The following is a 20279-nucleotide window of genomic DNA, read 5'->3' as shown; positions in this document are numbered from 1 at the left end:
GGTGCGTACTATAAGTACGGGAAGTGCGGAAGTGAGAGGCTTGTGAAATGGGACGGTCTAGCCTTCGTCGCGCTGTTCAGGTTGCCTAGCAACCATGATACTAACCGCGAGAAACGTGTCATACAGCAGTGTGTGACAGAAATGAAGGAGAAAAAATGTTTTGTTGGTCATTCATTTTTGTCATGACATCACTTTGATTAGTGGAGAATCTGAGGCTGAGACCACGGGACTGTAAAACATGATAGTTGGGCTTCATTTCTGTACTGAACAGTCATTTCAAGATTAGTTAGTAAATAACAATCAGCTAATGTTGTTCATGAGACTAAAATCATCTCACTGTGGTAATGTAAATATAATATGGCCAATATTATATGTATTGTCAGATTATTATGGTATATATATATATATATATATATATATATATATATATATATATATATATATATATATATATATATATATATATTACAGGATATATTACAGCAGTGAGCTTGAACTCTGGGTCAAAGATTAAAGTTGCAGTTATTTATATTTCCTATCACCTTAAATCTTCACTCAAAGACAAATATCTTTGACAGTGTATATATAGATGTATTATACATAAGAGACAAATATTGTTCGTCTAATATGTTTGCATTATTACATTTGGCTCAATGCTTACATATATGTGTAAAAAGAAAATGTATGAGCTGTGAAAACTGTTTCTGATACAATGAAGAGTAGACTGATATATTAAATATTCCTTTATTGGGTGAGAAAATCAGACCATGTCATAACTGCTTTAAGTCATACAGAATAGATATCAGAGCCTTAAACAGGCTGACTTCTGCTAAATGGGTCAAACTGGGCAGAAAGTATACAAACACATAACATCCTTATAGAATATGATGTAACACTATAGATCAACTTACCTCAGAATATATAAAGCATATAAACAATTACAGCAATATGATGCAACAAACACAGCAGTACTACTAATCCAAAATACTCAAAGCTTCATAAAACTGAAACAAACATTTATTTTTAGCTCCATTCTGCTGCTGATACATACTTTAGGTTTCTGAATATTAAACGTGTTTCTGCCTTTCATAGTGTTTAACCTGAAGGCCCTGAGTACTTTCTCCCACACTGAAAACACTGGAATGATAAAATTATTTGAACATTACCTAATAAGACTGATTCAGGACAGACAATTAGTTATGTTAAACTTTCCTAGCAGTCCTTCACAAACAGGGAACAGTCTGTCTATTCTCTCCACCTGTCAGCTGCTGCTGGCTCTTCCTCCTCCTCTTCCTCACACACTGCTGAGTTTGTCCTGGTGGATCATCAGGGGTGCAAAGCCTCACAGATGATGTGCAGCAGTGGGTCCCTCAGTCTGTCCTCACTCTGGACACTTGCAGTTGTCACACATGGAAATCAAATGTGTGATAAGCTGCAGGATTCAAACACAAGTGTAACTTATAAATACATGTTCATACTTTTATTCCACAATCAGAGAGAAAGAAACAGAGAGAGAGTGCAGGACAGACAGACAGGTGACAGTCTCAGGTGTATACACTGCTACAAAACAGCACAAGAGAAGGAGGATTTAGTGTTTGTGTTATTACGAGTGCTAAACAAGAAGAGTTCCCAGATGGTACAGTGGACACATGTGTGACTCCTGTGATTAAAGCATCTTTCTTTCAGCTTAACGAGTGAACCGTCAGCTCGTTCAAACACACGTTAAAGTCCGTTTGGCTCGACACCACCGAACAGAGGCAGCAATATAACATAGCTAACATTAACAGTGCAGTGAATCCTGCTTGTGCCGTGATATTCAGGACTGCAAACCGAGCAGCATCACTGACTTTCAGCTTGTTGTGTTTGTGGTTATATGACTGACTTTAATTATCCATAAAATCATCACATTCTCTGTAAGATTAAGGTCGACTAGATATATATGTTTAGAAGTAAAGGCTTTAAAACCAAGTTAACGCTGAAAGTGCAAACATCACTAACGTCACATAACTTTGCCGACATGTGGCCAACAGTAATGTTTTAATGTTCTTCATTATTAAACATTCGCACATAAATAAGTGACATCATATTCAGTACTTACTTTTGACAGTTCATTCTTCGGCCGCTCCCGTCTGCCGTATTTTGCGGCAAAATTATCCACACCCACCGCCGCGCTATGAATTGTGGGATATATGGGACCACGAAGCGTGCACCGGACCACGCTTGATATTTGGGGAAATCGACGGCGCATTTGGAGTATGCATTTGAAGTACACTTTGAATTGGGACAGCCGTCGTCGCGTGGCGGTGACGTATTCGCCCTTGAAATGCGTACTTCAAGCGTGCATACCCTGAATTGGGACACAGCCATACTGTGAGTGAGATAACGCAGCTTGTAATAGCAATAGATAAACATTTCAAGAGAAAAAGTAGTCAGTCTGACCTGGGACCTGGAAAAATTCCAACCTTGATGAAGGCCCTAGCATGATGAGTGGTCAGAAGAAAGCAAAAAAGGTATACTGGGATTAAACCGAGCCAATTCCACTCTGCCTGGTGCAGGGAAAGATTATCAATATGTATTTTGTGACATTTTTATTTGGTGGTGTGCCGTTTGATTTATCTAATGTGAAATATGTGCTGTGGCTCCAAATGGTTGGGAAAACTGATTTAGAACATTAATTATTTGTTTTATCGTAAGAGTACAAATTAAAAATAGATAAAGTTAGTGTCAAGATTTTAGCAACTTGCATGAACTCACTGGACTTTTTTACTTTGCTATGAATATATCAAAGGTGTAAAAATTAACATTTAATATAAAGTTCTAAAGCTCCTATACAAAATGATGAATGCATTTGTCAGTCACTCACCCAAGATCCAGATTAATACAAGCAAACGAACAAGAGCACAAGACTACATTTAATAATAATTATGACTCAATCACTGAAATAATGATTTTAATAACAATTTATTTATCTATTGATTTAGACTTTCACATATTGAGCTCCTTTAATTTATTTCACATTTTCTTTTTTCTACTTTCCTCACCTTATTTAACTATTTCATGTTTGTAATATTTAATCTATGTTATTTTATTGAACTATTTTGTTTTATTCAAATTGTTTTATTACTGTTTGTGTTTAATGATTTAGCTAATTTCTTAATAATTAGATAAACTGAAGCCTTTCATGGTTGTTAACACTTGCTTACTTTATTCTTTATGTATTATTCATGTCATTTAGCATTTTAGGTTGTTGTAGCGGACACCCTGTGAACCCATCACTATGTAATATATTTCTAATTTTTTTCCCCCCTCTAAATAGTAAATTCTGCATTTTTACGAAGAAAAAAATGAACTGATTAATCAGGATTTCTTAAATAAATATAACCATAACCATAAAGTAGTTGCCTTGTAGTCCACAGAATGATAAGCAGAAAGAGAAAAGCTGCACAGACACACATATGTATAAATAACCCTTTAAACATGTTATATGCACTGTATAAAACCGTTTTAGTCTCTCTCGCGCTCTGGTTCTCTTCCGGGGGCGTGGTCTTGTAACGTCTATGGGCGTGGCTAAGTGCTACCTAGAGCCCAACAGCTAAGTGATTGACAGCTGAGCCGCTTAAAGCCTCAGAAACTCCGCCGCGCTCAGAAACGGCAGAGCCGGGCCGCTTTAAAACTGCAAACCTAAGGATTTACACACGTTTCTGGACAGTTACACGCGTTTTAACCGCTTTTCTTCTCACTTTGGGAATAACGAGCAACAGTTAGAGAGGCAGCCGAGGTAAGAAACGCCTGGTTCAGGTTAACCAACTAAAAGTGCAGAATATTTTGTGATTCTCAGTGTTTTCATGCTGCAGTGTAGTGTAAACCAAGAGGATGGTTTACTGTTAAACGACTCTGGATAGACAAAATATAATAGTTAAAGGAGCGCAAAGTAGGTAAAACCTGGCTTAATAAAACTTAATAAAACTGCATTCATAGATTAGATTTTTGCTTAAAAACTGTTATAATGAATAAAAAGAATTTAAAAAATGATTTTATTTTAAGGAAACAAGCATTTATTGGGAAGGAAAGCATCTCTTAAATATGAAATGTCTTTTTAATGCGCTCTATGTGTCCAGGATTTATTTATTTATTTGTTTTTGTTTTTAACTGTTTTTAATGCCTAAGTAAGAACTGGTAAACACTGATATCCAGGCCCTGTGGCCTCATACAGATGCATGAAACGAGTCCTGACACTGAAAGACTGAAACTACTTTTATTGAATAACTGTTAGCTCTAAAGATCCTTAAAATATCAAAAGTAAATTCAGTCATTAAGCAGAATCATACATGTTCTATTTGTATAATAATTATATATTTAATTATTGATTTATTAATGGGTGTTTCACATTAATGTTGCCGCTGGGGGTGATTTTATTAACTTATATACATGCTGCACAGTTTTGTTTGCAACAACAGAGCAGAATATATAAATAGATTTATAAATGATTGATATCTAGTATTGTGTGAAGAAACCAGAGGCAGAGTAGCATCAAAAACTCAAAAAGTAAGCTAACTTATCTACACCCAACTATTGAATTCTGTTATTAGGTTTCATCCTAACAGGGACAATGCAACAGAAACATCTGAGTCATGGCGTCTGTTGTCTTCCTGGCAGTTTTAAAATCTTCCATGTCTAAGGGTGAGAGGAAGGAAAGGCCATTAACCTCCGTTGACGTCACTCTGATCTATAGTTTCAGTTTACATGGGTGTATGTTTATACATGTATTATATTTTTAATCTGCAAAACAATAAGTAAGCAAAGCTTTAAAATAAATAGTATGGAGTACACAGTAAAACAATTTGTGTCAAAGATGCAGTAAAGTAGAAGCAGAAACAGTACTTCAGTAGCATAATTGTGTAAATGTGTTATGCTACTTTGCACCTGTGGTCCAATCCATGCTCTCATCCAGTGAGGCTGGACGTTTTGAGATATTAACAGTACGCGAGTCCATTTGCATCGCTGGAATGAACAAATTTTCCCTCATTCAGAAATTACTTTTCAGGAGACCGAGATGAATACAAAGTGCTACAAAGTGGTGAAACTTGCTTCGGGAGGGAAGGAAAAAAATATCCACTCGTGTTGCAGAGGGTATCCTGAGTTCTGAAGCTCTAATCTCACACATAATTTCATATATCTGGTCTTGCATCTACCCTCCAGATAAGGAGCACACAGTGTGTTCCTGCACTGTGAAAAAGCAACCAGGGTATCCTTGAAGCTCGTCGTAAATCCAAAACAAACAGAAGACAGCTCATTGTGCTCCAAAAGGCTCCCCATCCTGTGACCTCTCTCAGGCCTACTTTAAATAATGTAACCTCACCAAACACAGGTGAGGCTTCACTCCATTACAATGCAGGTAAACAGGTGTGTCTGCAGTGCTCACAATTGCTGGTCAGTGATCCTTGCTGAGTTTGAGTGATTAACAGCTGCATAAAACTGAAGCCTTGAAAATAAACAATGAGCAAAGACAGCCCTGAGTCACAGATTACATTATGTGACACTGTGTGACATCAGAGCACCCTTTTACACTCAGTCCATCGATGTTATCAAGCAGGTTTGTCATTGATTCAATGGCCCCTACTCTGCAGCCCCTCATGTCATCTGCTGTCACAGAAAACAGCCATTTTAACTCCAGATTTTTTCTGATTGGCCGCCACTCGCATAAAAGATGATTGTGACATCACTGACATCATATGAAGCTCTAATGTTTAGAGCAATCTGAGAGCTTTTAGCTAGAGGTTGGCTATGCTAAATATGAACATTCACTCCTATAACAGTATATATGTGGTCAGAAATAAGGAAAGGCATAAGAACCCACCCTCTAATGAAGTTTAATGTTGGCAATGGCAAGATTTAGAAATAAAACATGAATTCATTGGGGATACAGAAGAAACAACTTGTTTCTGGGCTTCATTTACACTATGTAGAGAAAAATACTGGACCATTACACCTACAGGAGCTGCTCAGCTATGAGGCTCATAACATTTTGTTTGTTTTGATGTTGATGCCAGAGGAGGTTTGGAGCTCTGCAGTTACTGGGTCAGCAGAGCTTTGACAACTTTTACATACTCGGTGAATCGGGTCTGTAACTTTGCATGGTCTGCCACTTTATGACTGAGTTGCTGTGATTTCTGAATGCGTCCACTTTGCAGTAATGTCACTTACAGCTTATTGTGGGTTATCTAGGAGGGAAGCAGCTTCACTAACTGTTGTGAAATTTCACAGACATCTTTAACGGTGGCCTCCTGTTAGCACCACACTTGAATTCAGTGAGCTCTTTAAAATGACTCAGTCTTTTACCTGTTTGTAAAGACTGCATGGCTAGGTCCTGAAAACACCTGAATGCAACAACTGAACTCAACCCGTTAAACAACACAGCGTGGTGTGTTATTTGCACAATTAAATTAAATTAAATCTCAATCTGCTAAATGCCTGAAATGATTTAAAAACCAGGTCAGAAAAGACTTCAGGTCAGTCTGCTTGTGCATGTGTTTAATCCCTGGTTTGTGTGATGGCATGTGACCGTCTGATACACACAGAAAGAGCCGGGCTGGGATTAAACACCACCGTCTCATCTGAGATTACCTCTTTTTTTCTGTCATGCTCTCAGTCACACACACACACATTTGTTCTTCTGTCTTTGTGAGGACAAATGGTGAAGCCATGCACTCGGCCTTGCATACCTCAAACTAAACCTGACTCATAAAATTGGGTCTGAAAGCAAGCTGGAAACTCCAGGGCTTAAAAATTTAGTATCAAAAACTGCATTTCCTCTAATGACCACTTGAAGCTCCAAATGTGAGCATATCTCCAAAGACTCCCATTATAAAATGCCCAAATTTAGAGCTTCAAGCTAATTTACCCCTTCATATTCACTCTGGCTGTTTTTTTTTTCTCCATTTATCTCATCCATCTGGATACTGTTAAAGTTAGGGGCGTGGCTGCTTTGAATGACAGGTGTCTGAATAAAGGTTAGCTGACATAGGCCAGTACCTGCTATCTGTCTACTCTAATTCAACTCAGTGAACTGGACCTTTGTGCAGTTTACTCTTGATTTATGCCTTTTCATTGAACTTATCTAGGGATGGTTTGCTTATTACACAAATTTCTAAGTCACCACATTATGGAGCCAACTGGAGCATTTTATTGTAATTATGTTAAAAATTATCTGGGTACAGTTTGTGCATTTTTCCGTGTAAAGTTTATCAATGCAGCTTGCTTGGTTTAGCTGGTAACTTAGCAACACACATTTCTTGACATATGGACTCTTCTGGCTCGACAAATGCAACACGGGAGAGACCAAAGTCCTTTAAAATTTGAAGTCCAAAACCAATGGGTACAGCCATCATTTCTATACAGTCTACAGGTTTTATGAATGCAGTATGCAGAAACTTATAAATATTACCATTTGAGCAGCTGGTACCACGTGTATTTGACATTTTTGCATAAAATATTCTAAAAGAGTAAATTGATATAGTTTGATTGATTTAGCTTTAGCTCTGGCTGCCGGAGAAATTACTGAAACAAGCAGTGGAAGAAAATGGGCCCCCTCTGCTATTGATTGTTTTTACCTTCTGCTATTGATGGTGTGATGTAGTTTTTTATAGGCAGGTTCAAACTAAGACTATAACTTATGTTAGGGTGGCACAAAAACAAAAACAATGATTATTTCAGTGTCACACATTGAAGGCCCAGATCTAAACACAAAGAAAAAAATAATGTGTCACAAAATGTTTATTAAATGCTTCAATGTCTCCACAAAAAGAAAAATGTTGATACTTCAAAGGCACAAAAAACTTAAACTGGTACACAAAAATAAAGACACACACACACACACACACACACACACACACACATGTCTGGTTTGCTATCCTCGTGGGGACATCCCATTGACATAATGCTTTCCCTAGCCCCTTACCCTAACCCTAACCATTAAAAATGAATGCCTAACCCTAACCCTTACCCTAAACCTAACCATAACCTAATTGTAACCCTGACAGTAAAACCGCATTTTGAGTGTGAAAATTGCTTTCAACCCCGAGGGGACCTGGATTTTGGTCCCCACGGTGCAGAAAGTCCCCACCAGGATAGTAAAAGTCAGATTTTGGTCCCCACCAGGATAGTACGAACCCGTACACACACACACACACACACACACACACACGCACACACACACACACACATGCACACACACACACACACACACACAGATTAGAGTCCCAGATGGTTAAGGATATAAACTGTGTGTGTTTACTTGTTTTACTCATGTTGTCAGGACATAAATCAGGCCCTGATAGTGTAAAGCGTTACATATAGTACTGCTCTCTGTGTCACTGCGTGTGTTTCTCTCTCTCTCCATTAGGAGTGCAGACAGCAGGCTCGCTCATCCATGACATCACAGCAGCAGCAGCAGCAGTGCAAAGGTAGGAATACTGCCGGGTGATTTCCTCGAGACCTCAATGGGAATTCACGGAATGTCCCGGAACGCCCAGGGTGGGCCTCGTTGTCATTTTTCCTGTTTGCTTGTTTCCACTGAAGAGCCTTACTTCCTGCTGCTGCTGCTAGTTTACACACACACGCACGCACACACACACGCACACACACACACACACACACACACACACACACACACACACACACACACACACTGATACAGAGTAAGGAAATAGCTCTGTGATTGTGAAAGTCAGATATATACACAATTAAACTAAGAGGATTTCCTCATGAAAAAGAAAATCCTCTCTGTTCAGCGACCTCTTGTTGGAGAGAATCAGTGCTTTACGTAAGACATGAAGACTTAGACAAAAAAGAATCACAAAGCACACGAGTGGATGTTAAACAAATGGTTTTAGATCATCAGTCAGATGGGTAAAAAGCTGAAAATAGGTTTCTCGCAGTGCTGTTTCTATGTTAACTTCAAAGTTGGACATCACAAATTTCTGTTACATTAACAGAAATGGCTTTACTAGAGCTATGCAGCCAGCACAGCTTAAAATAAATGTGGATTACCTTCCTGCAGCCTTAAATCTCTGGGAGTTGATTGTCATAATGTAGAGAAATGAACAGAATCTGGCGGTTGCCTGGAAGGAAGAAAACTAAGCTAAAAATATTTGTATTCTTTGGACAACAGGTCACTATATTTATTTATTCCAGCACCCTGCACATGTACAACCTGTGTGTTTTAAGTTAAAAAAAAAATAGAGAGAGAAATCCACACTTTACACAGCTACATATGCACATGCCAGGAGTGGAGGAATCACAATTCCAGCAACAGTTAGAGTGGAAAACCTGCAACTCCTTCCAGTGCAGCTGCTGTTCTTACGTTGCAGTCCTTTTATGACCGCTTACACTGGAGCTTCTACTGTTTCATCACAGAAAAATCACAAATTCGTCACAAATTCGCTGCGCCTCAGGGCCCAAACAGGAGCTTTCAGTCAGTCTGCAGTGTCCAAGCCCTGTGATGGAGCATCACGCTGCCAATGCTGTCTTCTAGTTTAGCATCCTCAGTCTTCTGAACATTATGGAGGAACATTCAATGATGTTTGAGGATCATCACACATGTGAGTTGGTTCTCTAGCCAGAACTTGGAGAACCAAACAGAAACTTTGTTAAAGAAGATGCATAGCCCAATCCTGAAACTGGTGTATCAGCTCAGGAGCCTGATCCTAAAGTGGGTGTGCACCTTAAACGTGTCCCTCATAGTCACACTGTCAAAGTAGAGTTCCACTATAATTACATGACATGGAAACAGTTTTGGCCCTTCAGATGTAAGATTTTTAAGACTGATACTGATACCAATATTTGGTGATTTTAAAAAATCTGATATACCGGCAGATTTTTTTCTTTCAGACACATGAAGAATAAACAGTACACGTAATTATTTATAATTAATTACTAAGATGATACGAGAGTGCAGTTTAAAATTATGTTGTTTTACTGGCACAACAAATTGCGGATTACTCGACTCTTCTAGCATCAGCTGGCTATTGTGTTTGTGGAGTTCAAAACATGTGTTACCTATGGGGAGGTTGCATAGTGCCCTCTGGTGGACAAACTATGCAATTGTTCAACTCACAAAATAGCTGAAGGGTGTTTCTCCCATCTTCTCTACTTGTTTATTTAGATTTATCCACCATTAAAAATGATATATCAGCAGGTAGCTAATATTGATCCCACTGATATATTGGTCAGGCTTGGTACAACAACCCAAACTTGGTATCTGGCTAACAGTAACTGCACTGTTCTCCAAAGAGAATATTCATGGTAAATGCATACAGTGTGTAAACACTGATGGAGAGCCAGCAAATGCATAGGCGCAAGTGGTCAAGATGGGACTCCCAAAGTAATCTGAAAAGAGCAGCCACACTAGGAATTATGTATGTCATTAGGAGGGCTAACAACACCAGCAACAACTGTAGTATAAAGACAAATTTTTATCATGAGACGAAAGACGAAATGAACAAACTTTCCACTCTGTCCTTCTCCATATTCTGCAGGCTAGCGGCTAGCTGCCCACTAAGCCCGGGGCCAGAGACTGATTCTGAGCAGAGGGAGCCAGGTAATGACCCTCAGTCCTTCCATCAGACAGCCTCCACGCATTGAGCCGGATCATGCTTTAGCTCCCTGACAGTCAGTCAAAATGATGGCCTCGGTGGTAATCGGGGGACATCGGAAGAAGTCCCTCACGTTAAGAGGTGTGGACCCAGAGACCTGCATGATCGTGTTTAAGAACCACTGGGCACAGGTGATCTTTTTATCTACTCCTGCATCATCTTCATCTTTATTGGTTAATCAATGCTTTGCTTCACAGATAAAGTCACTACTGACATGTTTTTTTAGCTGCTCTTTGTCTCTTCTGCCTATCTGGCCTGGCCTAATTTCACTTATAATGACTGTGTGACTGTCTGTGTGTGTCTATGAATGTGTGTCAGCATTACTGGCCAGACTCTGGCCCTTAAACACAGGATCCATTTAGTACAAATCACTCTCCACAGCTGCCAAGAAAAACCCTCACACACTCTGCATCGTCTGTGTGTGTACAAGTATTTTGTGTGTGTTTGCAAGTGTGTGCATGTGGTCCTTGTCTGAAGCAGCCAATGTCAAAGGTTAACACAAGTCCAGAGAGTGAATTGCATTCTTGTTTCATTCATCTCTTGTTCATCCCTCCCACGGCTATCTCTCTGTTGTGGCATCTTAAATGTTTTACAGCAATAAAATTATTTTCTTTATTAGACAAATTAAAAAAAAAAAAGTTTAGTCCATTTTATGTGAGCTCCAGTTAATTTTCCTCCTTGGCGTGTTTCATATGTGGACATTTCAACACAGTCATCGCACTTGGGTGAGGACAGATAAGGTTGTCTCGGTCTAGTTCCAAATAAACTCCCAAGCAGTTTATTTATGATGACAATGTGATCCCACCTCAATCCTTCACAGCTGCCACATGTACTCAGCAGGTTTCAGCCGAGTTTCAGTTTCAGAAATTACGAAGAAATTAAATACGAAGATTTTGGGAGTGAATTCTCCATGTTATCCATGTAGTCTGCAATGCAGCACTCTCTTCCTGTATTTCTTTTCTTTGCTCCCAGCATAGACGCATTCTGCAATATATGGACTGAATGGCCTTGTGTGGTTTGTAGCAACACATTTTGGTTTGCTTGGAATTTCTCTGTGTGACAAAAAGCAAAAGTACAGGAAGAAGTTTATAAACTCATTAACTGATTCAGACTAGAGTAAATAAACAAAACACACTTTTTCCAAAGGCTGATCGAGGTAAGCTCAACTTTGTCCACAAACTCTAGGGAAATCAAACAAATATACACAGGTCAAAATTGCTCAGAATTACAAAATTACTCCTCAAATAGAACATTGAAATTGCCACTCCATATGTTTTTGTGGTACCTAGTGGCCATTAGAGGAATTACAACTGTAGTCCTTTAACATTCAACTGAGAAGGGTCCAAGACAGCTGGATATGAATATTATTTATAATGCATTGAGGTAAAGAGGTGATAGCAGTAATATCCAGTTTGGTACCATTTGAAACTAAAGGAAGCCAAAATTAAAAACATGATAGAAATAATGCGTTTCTGTTTTCTTCATGCATTAATTTAAACAGCATTTTGCCCCAGTGACATTTCTAACCTGGAAGCTTGAGAGATTATTAAGTGACATGCATCATTTATGCCATGTTTCATTTAATAAATCTGTCTCCAGCTGTTATGTTTGTGTTTGTACCAGGATAAAGCTTTGGCTTAGTTAGTTTAGTTTTTTTAACTTTTCCATGCAGAGTTTTAAATACATTAATTGAAAATGTACTTTAAAAAAATCTGAATACGCTTTGATAAAACAGGTATGAGTATCTACTGTTGTGTAGATTTGTCTATTTCCTTTAATCACTCTCATTTTAGGTGTTTGTTTTGCTTGCCATATAAAGATGGATGTAAACACATTGTCTTTTACATCCTTGGGTTTCTGTTGTTTTTCAGGTGGTGAAGATCCTGGAGAAACACGAACCGAGTCGCAGCAGCACCAGCGCGCTGAGTTTCCTCACAAGTCATGGTAGCAGCAGCGGCAGCAGCAGCTCCGGAGCGCTACGTCTCGGCCCCATCCCGGCCGACGAGGCCAGCGCCGTCCAGAACTACGTGGAGCACATGCTCTTTCTACTGATGGAGGAGGAGGCGGGCCAAGGTAGGAATAAAGAAATCATCCCTCACTGTGCAACAAATGCAGTAGTATACTGAGACTCAGGAGTGTTTGTGCACCTGTACCAGGGGGAGCAATGGGTCCGATCCTGGAGTTTGTGGTCCTTGAGGGCGTGATGGAGAGGCTGTTTCTGTGGAGTCTGAGGAGGCAGTTCACTGAGGACATGAAGCTAGAGCAACTCAGGATGTACCAGATGCTTTTGTCTCAGGCCAAACAGCCTCTGCTGCACCATAAACCGGTTCTGCGGCCGCTAATGATGCTGCTCGCTTCCTGTGCCGGAGCTGCAACCGGTGAGTCAGAGGTGAAAGTGTTGAAATGTTTAAGATTTGACTTGCCAGGCCAAATAAAGGTTTTGCTGATTACTACACCATCTAGTGGTACAATGTGGTATTACATTACAGTGCAGCCCAGCCCAAGTTCAAGTTCAGCTGTTATCTCTTCCATACAATACAACATATATATATATATATATATATATATATATATATATATATATATATATATATATATATATATATATATATATATATATATATATATATATATATAAATATATGTATATATATATATATATATATATGTATATATATATATATATATATATAAAACAGATGTTTCTGACATAAAGTAGGGGCAATTGTTTAACTGATAGCTTCAGTTATTAAGGGACATTTTTAGGTTTAGATTTTTACATTAAGTACCTGAAGTGTCACTTGAAGCCTTTTGCAGATACCGTGAAAAATAAAAGCAGCAGTACACACAGTGTAACCACAGCAAACAAAGAATGGTATTTCAAATAAGGTGATTTTTTTCCCCTCGTCTTTACTTGAACTCTTTCTGCACCCAGTCCTGCAGTTGGTTTAGCTGTCTAATTACATCAAAATGGGTTTAAGTGGTTAATTATGAGGTCATTTCTCAAGCTGGAGGTGCAACCACTAGCCAGTAAGACGTTTAACTGGTTACCTGACCCTTTAATCACCTGCGGCCCTCTGCAGACACCGGCGGCGTGGTGGAGGCGGAGCTAGTCCTCCTGCTGAACCAGCTCTGCGCGGCTCTGGTCAAAGATCCCTCAGTGCTCGAACTGTTCTTCCACACCAGCGAGGACCAGGGAGCTGCCAACTTCCTGCTCTTCTCCCTGCTCATCCCGTATACACACAGGTAGGTACACACACACAGGTGCATACACTCTGCTGGATAAAAAAGGGTAACACAAATGTACACATTTAATGTATGTACTTCAGAAGTGCACAAAACTCATAGCCTGTGCTATCTCTGTCTCTCAGGCAGGGATTGGTAGGTCAACAGGCCCGAGATGCTCTGCTGCTCATCATGTCTCTGTCTGCCTCTGAGCCTCGAGTCGCTCAGCACATTGCAGAGAACACGTACTTCTGTCCTGTAAGTAAATGCACAAGATAAAAAGATAACTGTTTAGGAATTACGGACATTTTCATACACAGTCCCCCATTTTCAGAGGCTTGTTTTTAATACTTGGATGAAAATTCCTGTTCCCTGCCTTGAGATGCTCTGCTCAGTCTTTACTGCTGCCACCTTCAGCTGCTGCTTGTTTGTGGGTCAGTTCTGTGTTTAAAAGGCTGGGTTGAGATCATCTGAATTACTTGGCCAATGAAGACTATCCCATGTCTTTGCCTTGAATAACTCTTGGGTTGCTTTGGGTCATCATCCGTTTGCACTGTGAAGCTTCATCTGTGCAGTTTTGCAGCATGTGTCTGATTCTGGACACTTTACACTTCATCCAGCTGTGTAAGATACAGTGAGATGTAGGGACAGTGAAAATGTAGGGAACAGGAGTAAGATACTTACTACTGTGTGTGTGTGTGTGTGTGTGTGTGTGTGTGTGTGTGTGTGTGTGTGTGTGTGTGTGTGTGTGTATGGACATACTTCCTGTTCTTGAGTGGAACCGGTTATTTGCACATTGTTGTGAACCTTCTGTGGTTGTACTCGTGAAGGCGTTTCCTGACTGTAAACCATAATGATGACACACCTACCTGTGTTCTTGACTCGACTTGATGTTGTGATGGGATCACAGTTTTCTTTTGGTGTTTCAGCCAAACGATGACCTCATTCACTTAGATTGACACCTGACTGACAATCAAATGGAGAATTCCAGTAAAAAGCTAACACATACGAGTTCAACTCTCTATTTTTTTAATCTGTTTTAAACAAAGGACCAGGCCTCACCTGGCCATAAAACTGCTTGTCAGTCAACTATTGAGTTATTTCTGGGCTCTAATAGAGCTCAAAACTGCGATATAAGAACCACTTCATTTAACACTGAAGAGACGACCAATCAGGGTGAAGGATACTGCTGATTAACGAATCACAGGGTAGTTAATATATTACAGGGGTACCCAGGTAACCAGAGCCTGTTTTCTCAGTTTTCTCAACGATTGTGCAACATTGTGAATATGATGACAACAAAGTGGTGTTAGGTTAAGACTTCTGTGTTTGCATTATGCTGTGAAACTTTAAATACGTGAGATTTATGTCACATCTGTAAAGTGTTTAAAGCTATTCTTCACAAGCTGAGCCACCAGTTTATCTCACATAGACCCCCATTAGCCCAGCTAAACTGGGTTAATCTCCACATGCCTTCCAGCCTGCAGACAAAAAGGGCGTTTATTCCTCTGCTGAAGTGAAGCAACTGACTGTTTTCTGTTTCTCTGTTTGTCAGCAAGATTATACACACACTTTATAAAACTTACTTGAGAGGATTGAGCACAAACTAAGAAAGAAAGAATCAAATACATGTTTCTCGCAGATCTGGGTAACTTTTATTAAAAGTGCAAACTGCACGGATAAGAAAGGAAATGAGAGGAATTAGGAGAATAAAAAGGCCCTTTAACAGCCTGACCCTTGATCATTTAACAGATTTTTTATGAACCAGATGGTTGTTTAATGAATACAATCAGTAGTTTTTGAGCCCAGTGTATGAGCTCCCCCCCCCCCCCCCCCCCCCATTCATCTCCCCTCTGTATTGTAATCTCATTAGCGCAAGTTATGCAATAAACTAATGAGCTCATACTGCTTCCTCTGGGACTGTGTGTGATGGATACAGAGAGAGAGGAGATAACTGAGGGAAAACTACTGTGGAAAGTGATGAAGGTGGCTTAAGAGGGAAACCCAAAGAAACAGCAAAGAGAAATAAGAGAAAACGGGAACATTTGAAGAAAAATCGTGTTTCTACAAAATTGAATGAACCTTACTATTAGTAAATGATTAATTAAGGAGTCAGTAGTTTGAAAAAACCATTAAAGTAATGAAAGAAAATATAAAAACATATGTATATGTGATAAAATGTCATAACAATAAAAAAAGACCCTTAAATGTTACAGTAATGTAAGTACATGTTTGTGTGTTTCAGTGTTTATCACTGCGTCAGCCATGTTGGCCCCAACCCTCCCAGTTCCTGACTGTGTGTGAGAGAGAGACCCACGGTGGGGGGTTTCATATGTGAAAGGGCGAGCAAAGACATCTGAGCACGTGCCACCTGTGTGCGTGTGTGCTTGTGTTTGTCCATGTGTCAGATTTAAGCCCATGTGACCACTAGCTGACCTCAATCTTTATGCAGAGAGCAGATTAGTAAATCAGCGTGAGATTGGCCCCAACACAAAGAGGGATTAGCAAGTCTGCACATGATTGGACGCCTGCCCGATTGCTAACGAGACCCGAGACGGCAGCTGTTGACGACCAGCGCCGCCACCACTGCTGCTGTTTATATTGATGTTGATCACTAGCTCTCCTCCTCTCTTCTTCCTTTTTCCTGATATCTCATCCCTGTTTTTTTGTCTCAAATGAAACAATATCTTTCTTTTCTTTTTAGAAACAACTTCTTGCTCCGCAGGCTACTTCTTCGCTCACCTCTCTGTTTAAAGGACCAGTTTGTGAAATGCCATTTTTAGTGTGAGCCATTTACCATTTAGCTTAGCTTAGCATAAAGACCTGAGACACAAGGAAAGGCCTCTCATGGTTTTGTCTAAAGGCTGCAGCTCTTGGACTCACTTACTAACAGCTATATCCATTTTCTTAATGTATGATAAATCAAAAAAGACAAATAAGTCCCACTGAAATATTTAGACAAGCCATTACCAAAGTAAAGAGCGCTGTGGCCCATTTAGAAACCAGAAACTCTGAAATCTTCACTTTAATCATTATATAGAAGAAGGTGGCCCCCCAAAAGCATTTCCAGACTTTAACACAGCTAAAAAGTTTAGCAGTGCCTGCACCAAGACTGAAGCTATTGTCAATGGTTTGATAGTGCTACATTCAGTGGAAATCACTCTTGAAGTTCTTAATGAAATCCAGTACTGTGGCATTTCTCAGACTTAAGTAACCATGGAACAGAGAAAATATTCCCAATCATACTTTGACTGGAAGAATGGTGGCGTGCCGACAAAATTAATTGAGGTTAGAAACGCCAAATGAGACAGCAGAAACCATTGCCTCACTGTTACCTCACTGGTAAGTTTTCTTATACAGATGAGGCATTATTTCTGTAACATTATTTAATTCCACAGATTTTTAAGTTATTTTTTTGCACTTGTTGACTTGTAAAAGCCTATATGACATTTTTTATTTCACCATTCATTAACCGCACAGAGAAGGCATCTTTTAAATATGTTAAAATTTTCTTTAAACAAACAGTATTATTAAAAGTCTTCATGACTTGGCCAAGTGTCCTCTTTTTTGGAAATCAAAATATGGTCGCCTTACATATGCAAAGTGTCATGGCCAATGTGTGACCAAAACTCAACCTGCAACAGAAGAGCAGCAAATTTCAGTCAGAGTAATGAGTACTATCACAAACTAACCACCTCCCATTTACAGTTTTAATACACATGTTGTATAAATACATACTATTATATAGATATGCAACTGTACATAGTTTCTATGAGTAATTTTCAAACTGAACTTCTGTTGTTGCTGCAGTCCACCAGGGGGCGCCGGTCCCTGATTTACAGAAAGAAGGGAAGCAGTGAAGGCAGGAGGAAATGAACAATCTAGAAATACAAAGAATCATAAAAAATACAACAAATATAATACGGACCACGACAGTATTTGCCACAAGTCACTTCCACCTTTAGTCAAAAGCATCCAGTAATTCACCAAGTATTTACTTTTGTTGTGTTTCTGGATGAAATAAAAAAAAAAATCAGCAAGCGGTAAAAAAAATTTCAGCAGGAGTTGTGGCTCCAAAGTCAGCATGGATTTTTGGGATTAGGGAACCAATGTTTTCAGGGACATAATAGTAGTGTTAAATAGTAAATAAAAATATGGTAAAGAAATCTATAATGTCAGTGAACTTATCATTTAAGATTGATGAACCCTTATAAGCCAACTTGGGGTTACCCCCACAGGCATCATCAGGGCTGATGCCCGTGCAGCTACCCTTTGGGAAACCTGAAAACTATTCTAATTTGAACCGTGCCTGTTGATTTACAATGAGGTGTTAAAATTGGTGGTTAAGGGTACGGCGAAAGTCTTCAAATGTTGTCTCTCTTTTTGTTTCTTTTTGACCAAATCAGAATGTAAATTTTGAACACCTGCATGTGTGTGTTTGCTGCAGGTGCTGGCCACGGGTCTGTCCGGTCTGTACTCGTCTCTTCCGGCTCGGCTGCAGGTTTACAGCGAGGACTGGCACTCTCTGGACCAGGCGGACTGGCAGCAGGTAACAACCAGCGCTGGGGTGACAGGATGAAATGAATGAGTGAACCTGTGAGAGAAACCAAAAGTAGTGACAAAAAGAAAGAAGGATATTTTCCTGTCTGGACTTGTACCTTTATCTGTGCGGGGTGTATTTCTGTTGGTGCCTGGGAGGTTTCAGTTTTAAACCCTTTAAGCAAAGTTTGTGGTTTTTCCTCATTACTTCAGAGGACTGAAGATAAAGAGCTTCCACTTTAAGTACAGTTAATCTGTACTATGCTCAAGCGTGAATGCCTTCCTGCCTGACTTGGCCAGACAACTAATTTTCCAGTATATCAATGCAACACTTGTGTACAAAGTAACAGCTGTGCAATAGTAATCTTAAATCTAAAAACTGATATGTGCAGTATAATATGCACAAGTATGCGTTAGATAAATGTATGAAAAATAAAACTATATTAATTAATTATACAAGTTAGTAACAGAATTAATGAGAATAAATGAATGAACACTTTGTGTTTGGGTCAACAGGTTCCTGCTCTGGTCCACTTTTTGCACTCTCTGGACTTTTGTAGTGCTGTTACCAAGGTAACACACACACACACACACACACACACACTTTATTTTTACTCTGTAAGTGTACATCTTTGTTTCCCTCAGGTGGCTCATCCGTCCGTCCGCTCCCAGCTGCTGGGCTACATCTACAATGGCTTCCTCGTGCCTGTACTCGCTCCGGCTCTGCACAAGGTATCACATTTCATCACGACACTGTAAAAAATGTCCCTGATAAAGTGCCGTAAAGTACAGGCAGCAAACCAAAAGAAATCTACAACAGGAACAGTTGCCTGTTATATAACACAGAGTTTTAAAAGATGATACTGTCAGAGGTTTTTGGTTACCAAACACAGTTACATTGGTCTTCCTGCTGTAATAACCATAAATACTTTATTTATTTATGCAAAAACATTGCACTTATACTCTATAGAGTGTAAGTTTGACCAAAGAGTAATTTCAGCTGTTTTTGTAGCCACTAAAGTTATTAACCTCTTAAGCCCCAAGGGGGTTTCTGAGCTTCCTGCTCGAAAATGCAATGCCTAAATTAAATTGATTATTTCTCTGCAATTACAAACTCTGTCCTTACAATCTTGGTATCAAAATGAAGCTAACACTTGGGACATTTAATCAGAGGTGTAAATATTAAAGCAGATATTACTCTGTCAAAGTTACTGAGACTGGAACACAGAAAAAGTAAGTAGATTTTATTCTCGCCTAATTTTTTTTGGTAATTTTTAGCATATAACCCTTTTAAAAATATGCCTCAGATCATATTTGGTTCCAGAAATCCAGTAACCAACATATAAGCATAATCTGTGCAAAGATTTGTGTTTCTAAAGTAAAACAGTGAAAAACTACAGCCCTGTCAATACATGAATATCCAGACGTTGTACAAAAATGTCCAATTTTGGCACACAATTGGACACCATGCCAGTTAATTTTTTTAGGTATTAAAGAGCAGAAATTAATAAATTTTATTAACAGGCCTAAAAATGCTTTTTTTAAAAATATATTTTTGAAGAATTAACCACACATTTACATGGTAATGGCCCTTTTCTGCCGTGCGCATAGAGCGCTTCATTGGCCTCTGGCCCTTTAAACTCTGAGGGGCTGTAACTTTGGTTTCTTTTGGTCAATTTGCATGATTGACACCTCTTTTTAATCGTTTTAGCCAATAGATTCAAAGTAACGATGCCACGTTCACGTCACTTCAACCAATCAGACGTTGTAATGCCAAAACCCACGTGTGTCCAAATTTACTGCATGTGACGTCTGTCCAGTCACGTGTCTGTAGGTGGGTCTAAAATGGAGGTTGTTGACGGA

General features: G+C 39.3%; 1 protein-coding gene across 1 annotated transcript in view; it reads left to right on the top strand.

The window, feature by feature from the left end:
* Positions 1–3623: 3623 nt before the first annotated feature.
* LOC134624594 (FHF complex subunit HOOK-interacting protein 1A-like) overlaps positions 3624–20279 on the top strand; it is a 28236-nt gene continuing 11580 nt past the window's right edge. Inside the window, exons 1-10 of the mRNA XM_063469588.1 lie at positions 3624–3778; positions 8402–8462; positions 10536–10783; positions 12524–12725; positions 12809–13030; positions 13736–13898; positions 14024–14135; positions 18325–18426; positions 18933–18989; positions 19062–19148. Coding sequence (XP_063325658.1) covers positions 10679–10783; positions 12524–12725; positions 12809–13030; positions 13736–13898; positions 14024–14135; positions 18325–18426; positions 18933–18989; positions 19062–19148 — 1050 coding nt within the window. The 5' untranslated portion in view covers positions 3624–3778; positions 8402–8462; positions 10536–10678. The remainder of the gene's footprint in view (positions 3779–8401; positions 8463–10535; positions 10784–12523; positions 12726–12808; positions 13031–13735; positions 13899–14023; positions 14136–18324; positions 18427–18932; positions 18990–19061; positions 19149–20279) is intronic.

This window comes from Pelmatolapia mariae, linkage group LG3_W (genome assembly GCF_036321145.2).
Source record: "Pelmatolapia mariae isolate MD_Pm_ZW linkage group LG3_W, Pm_UMD_F_2, whole genome shotgun sequence".
Taxonomy (NCBI): Eukaryota; Metazoa; Chordata; class Actinopteri; order Cichliformes; family Cichlidae; genus Pelmatolapia; species Pelmatolapia mariae.
Note: the sequence above shows the minus strand (reverse complement) of the source record. Positions and strands in the feature narration are given on the sequence as shown.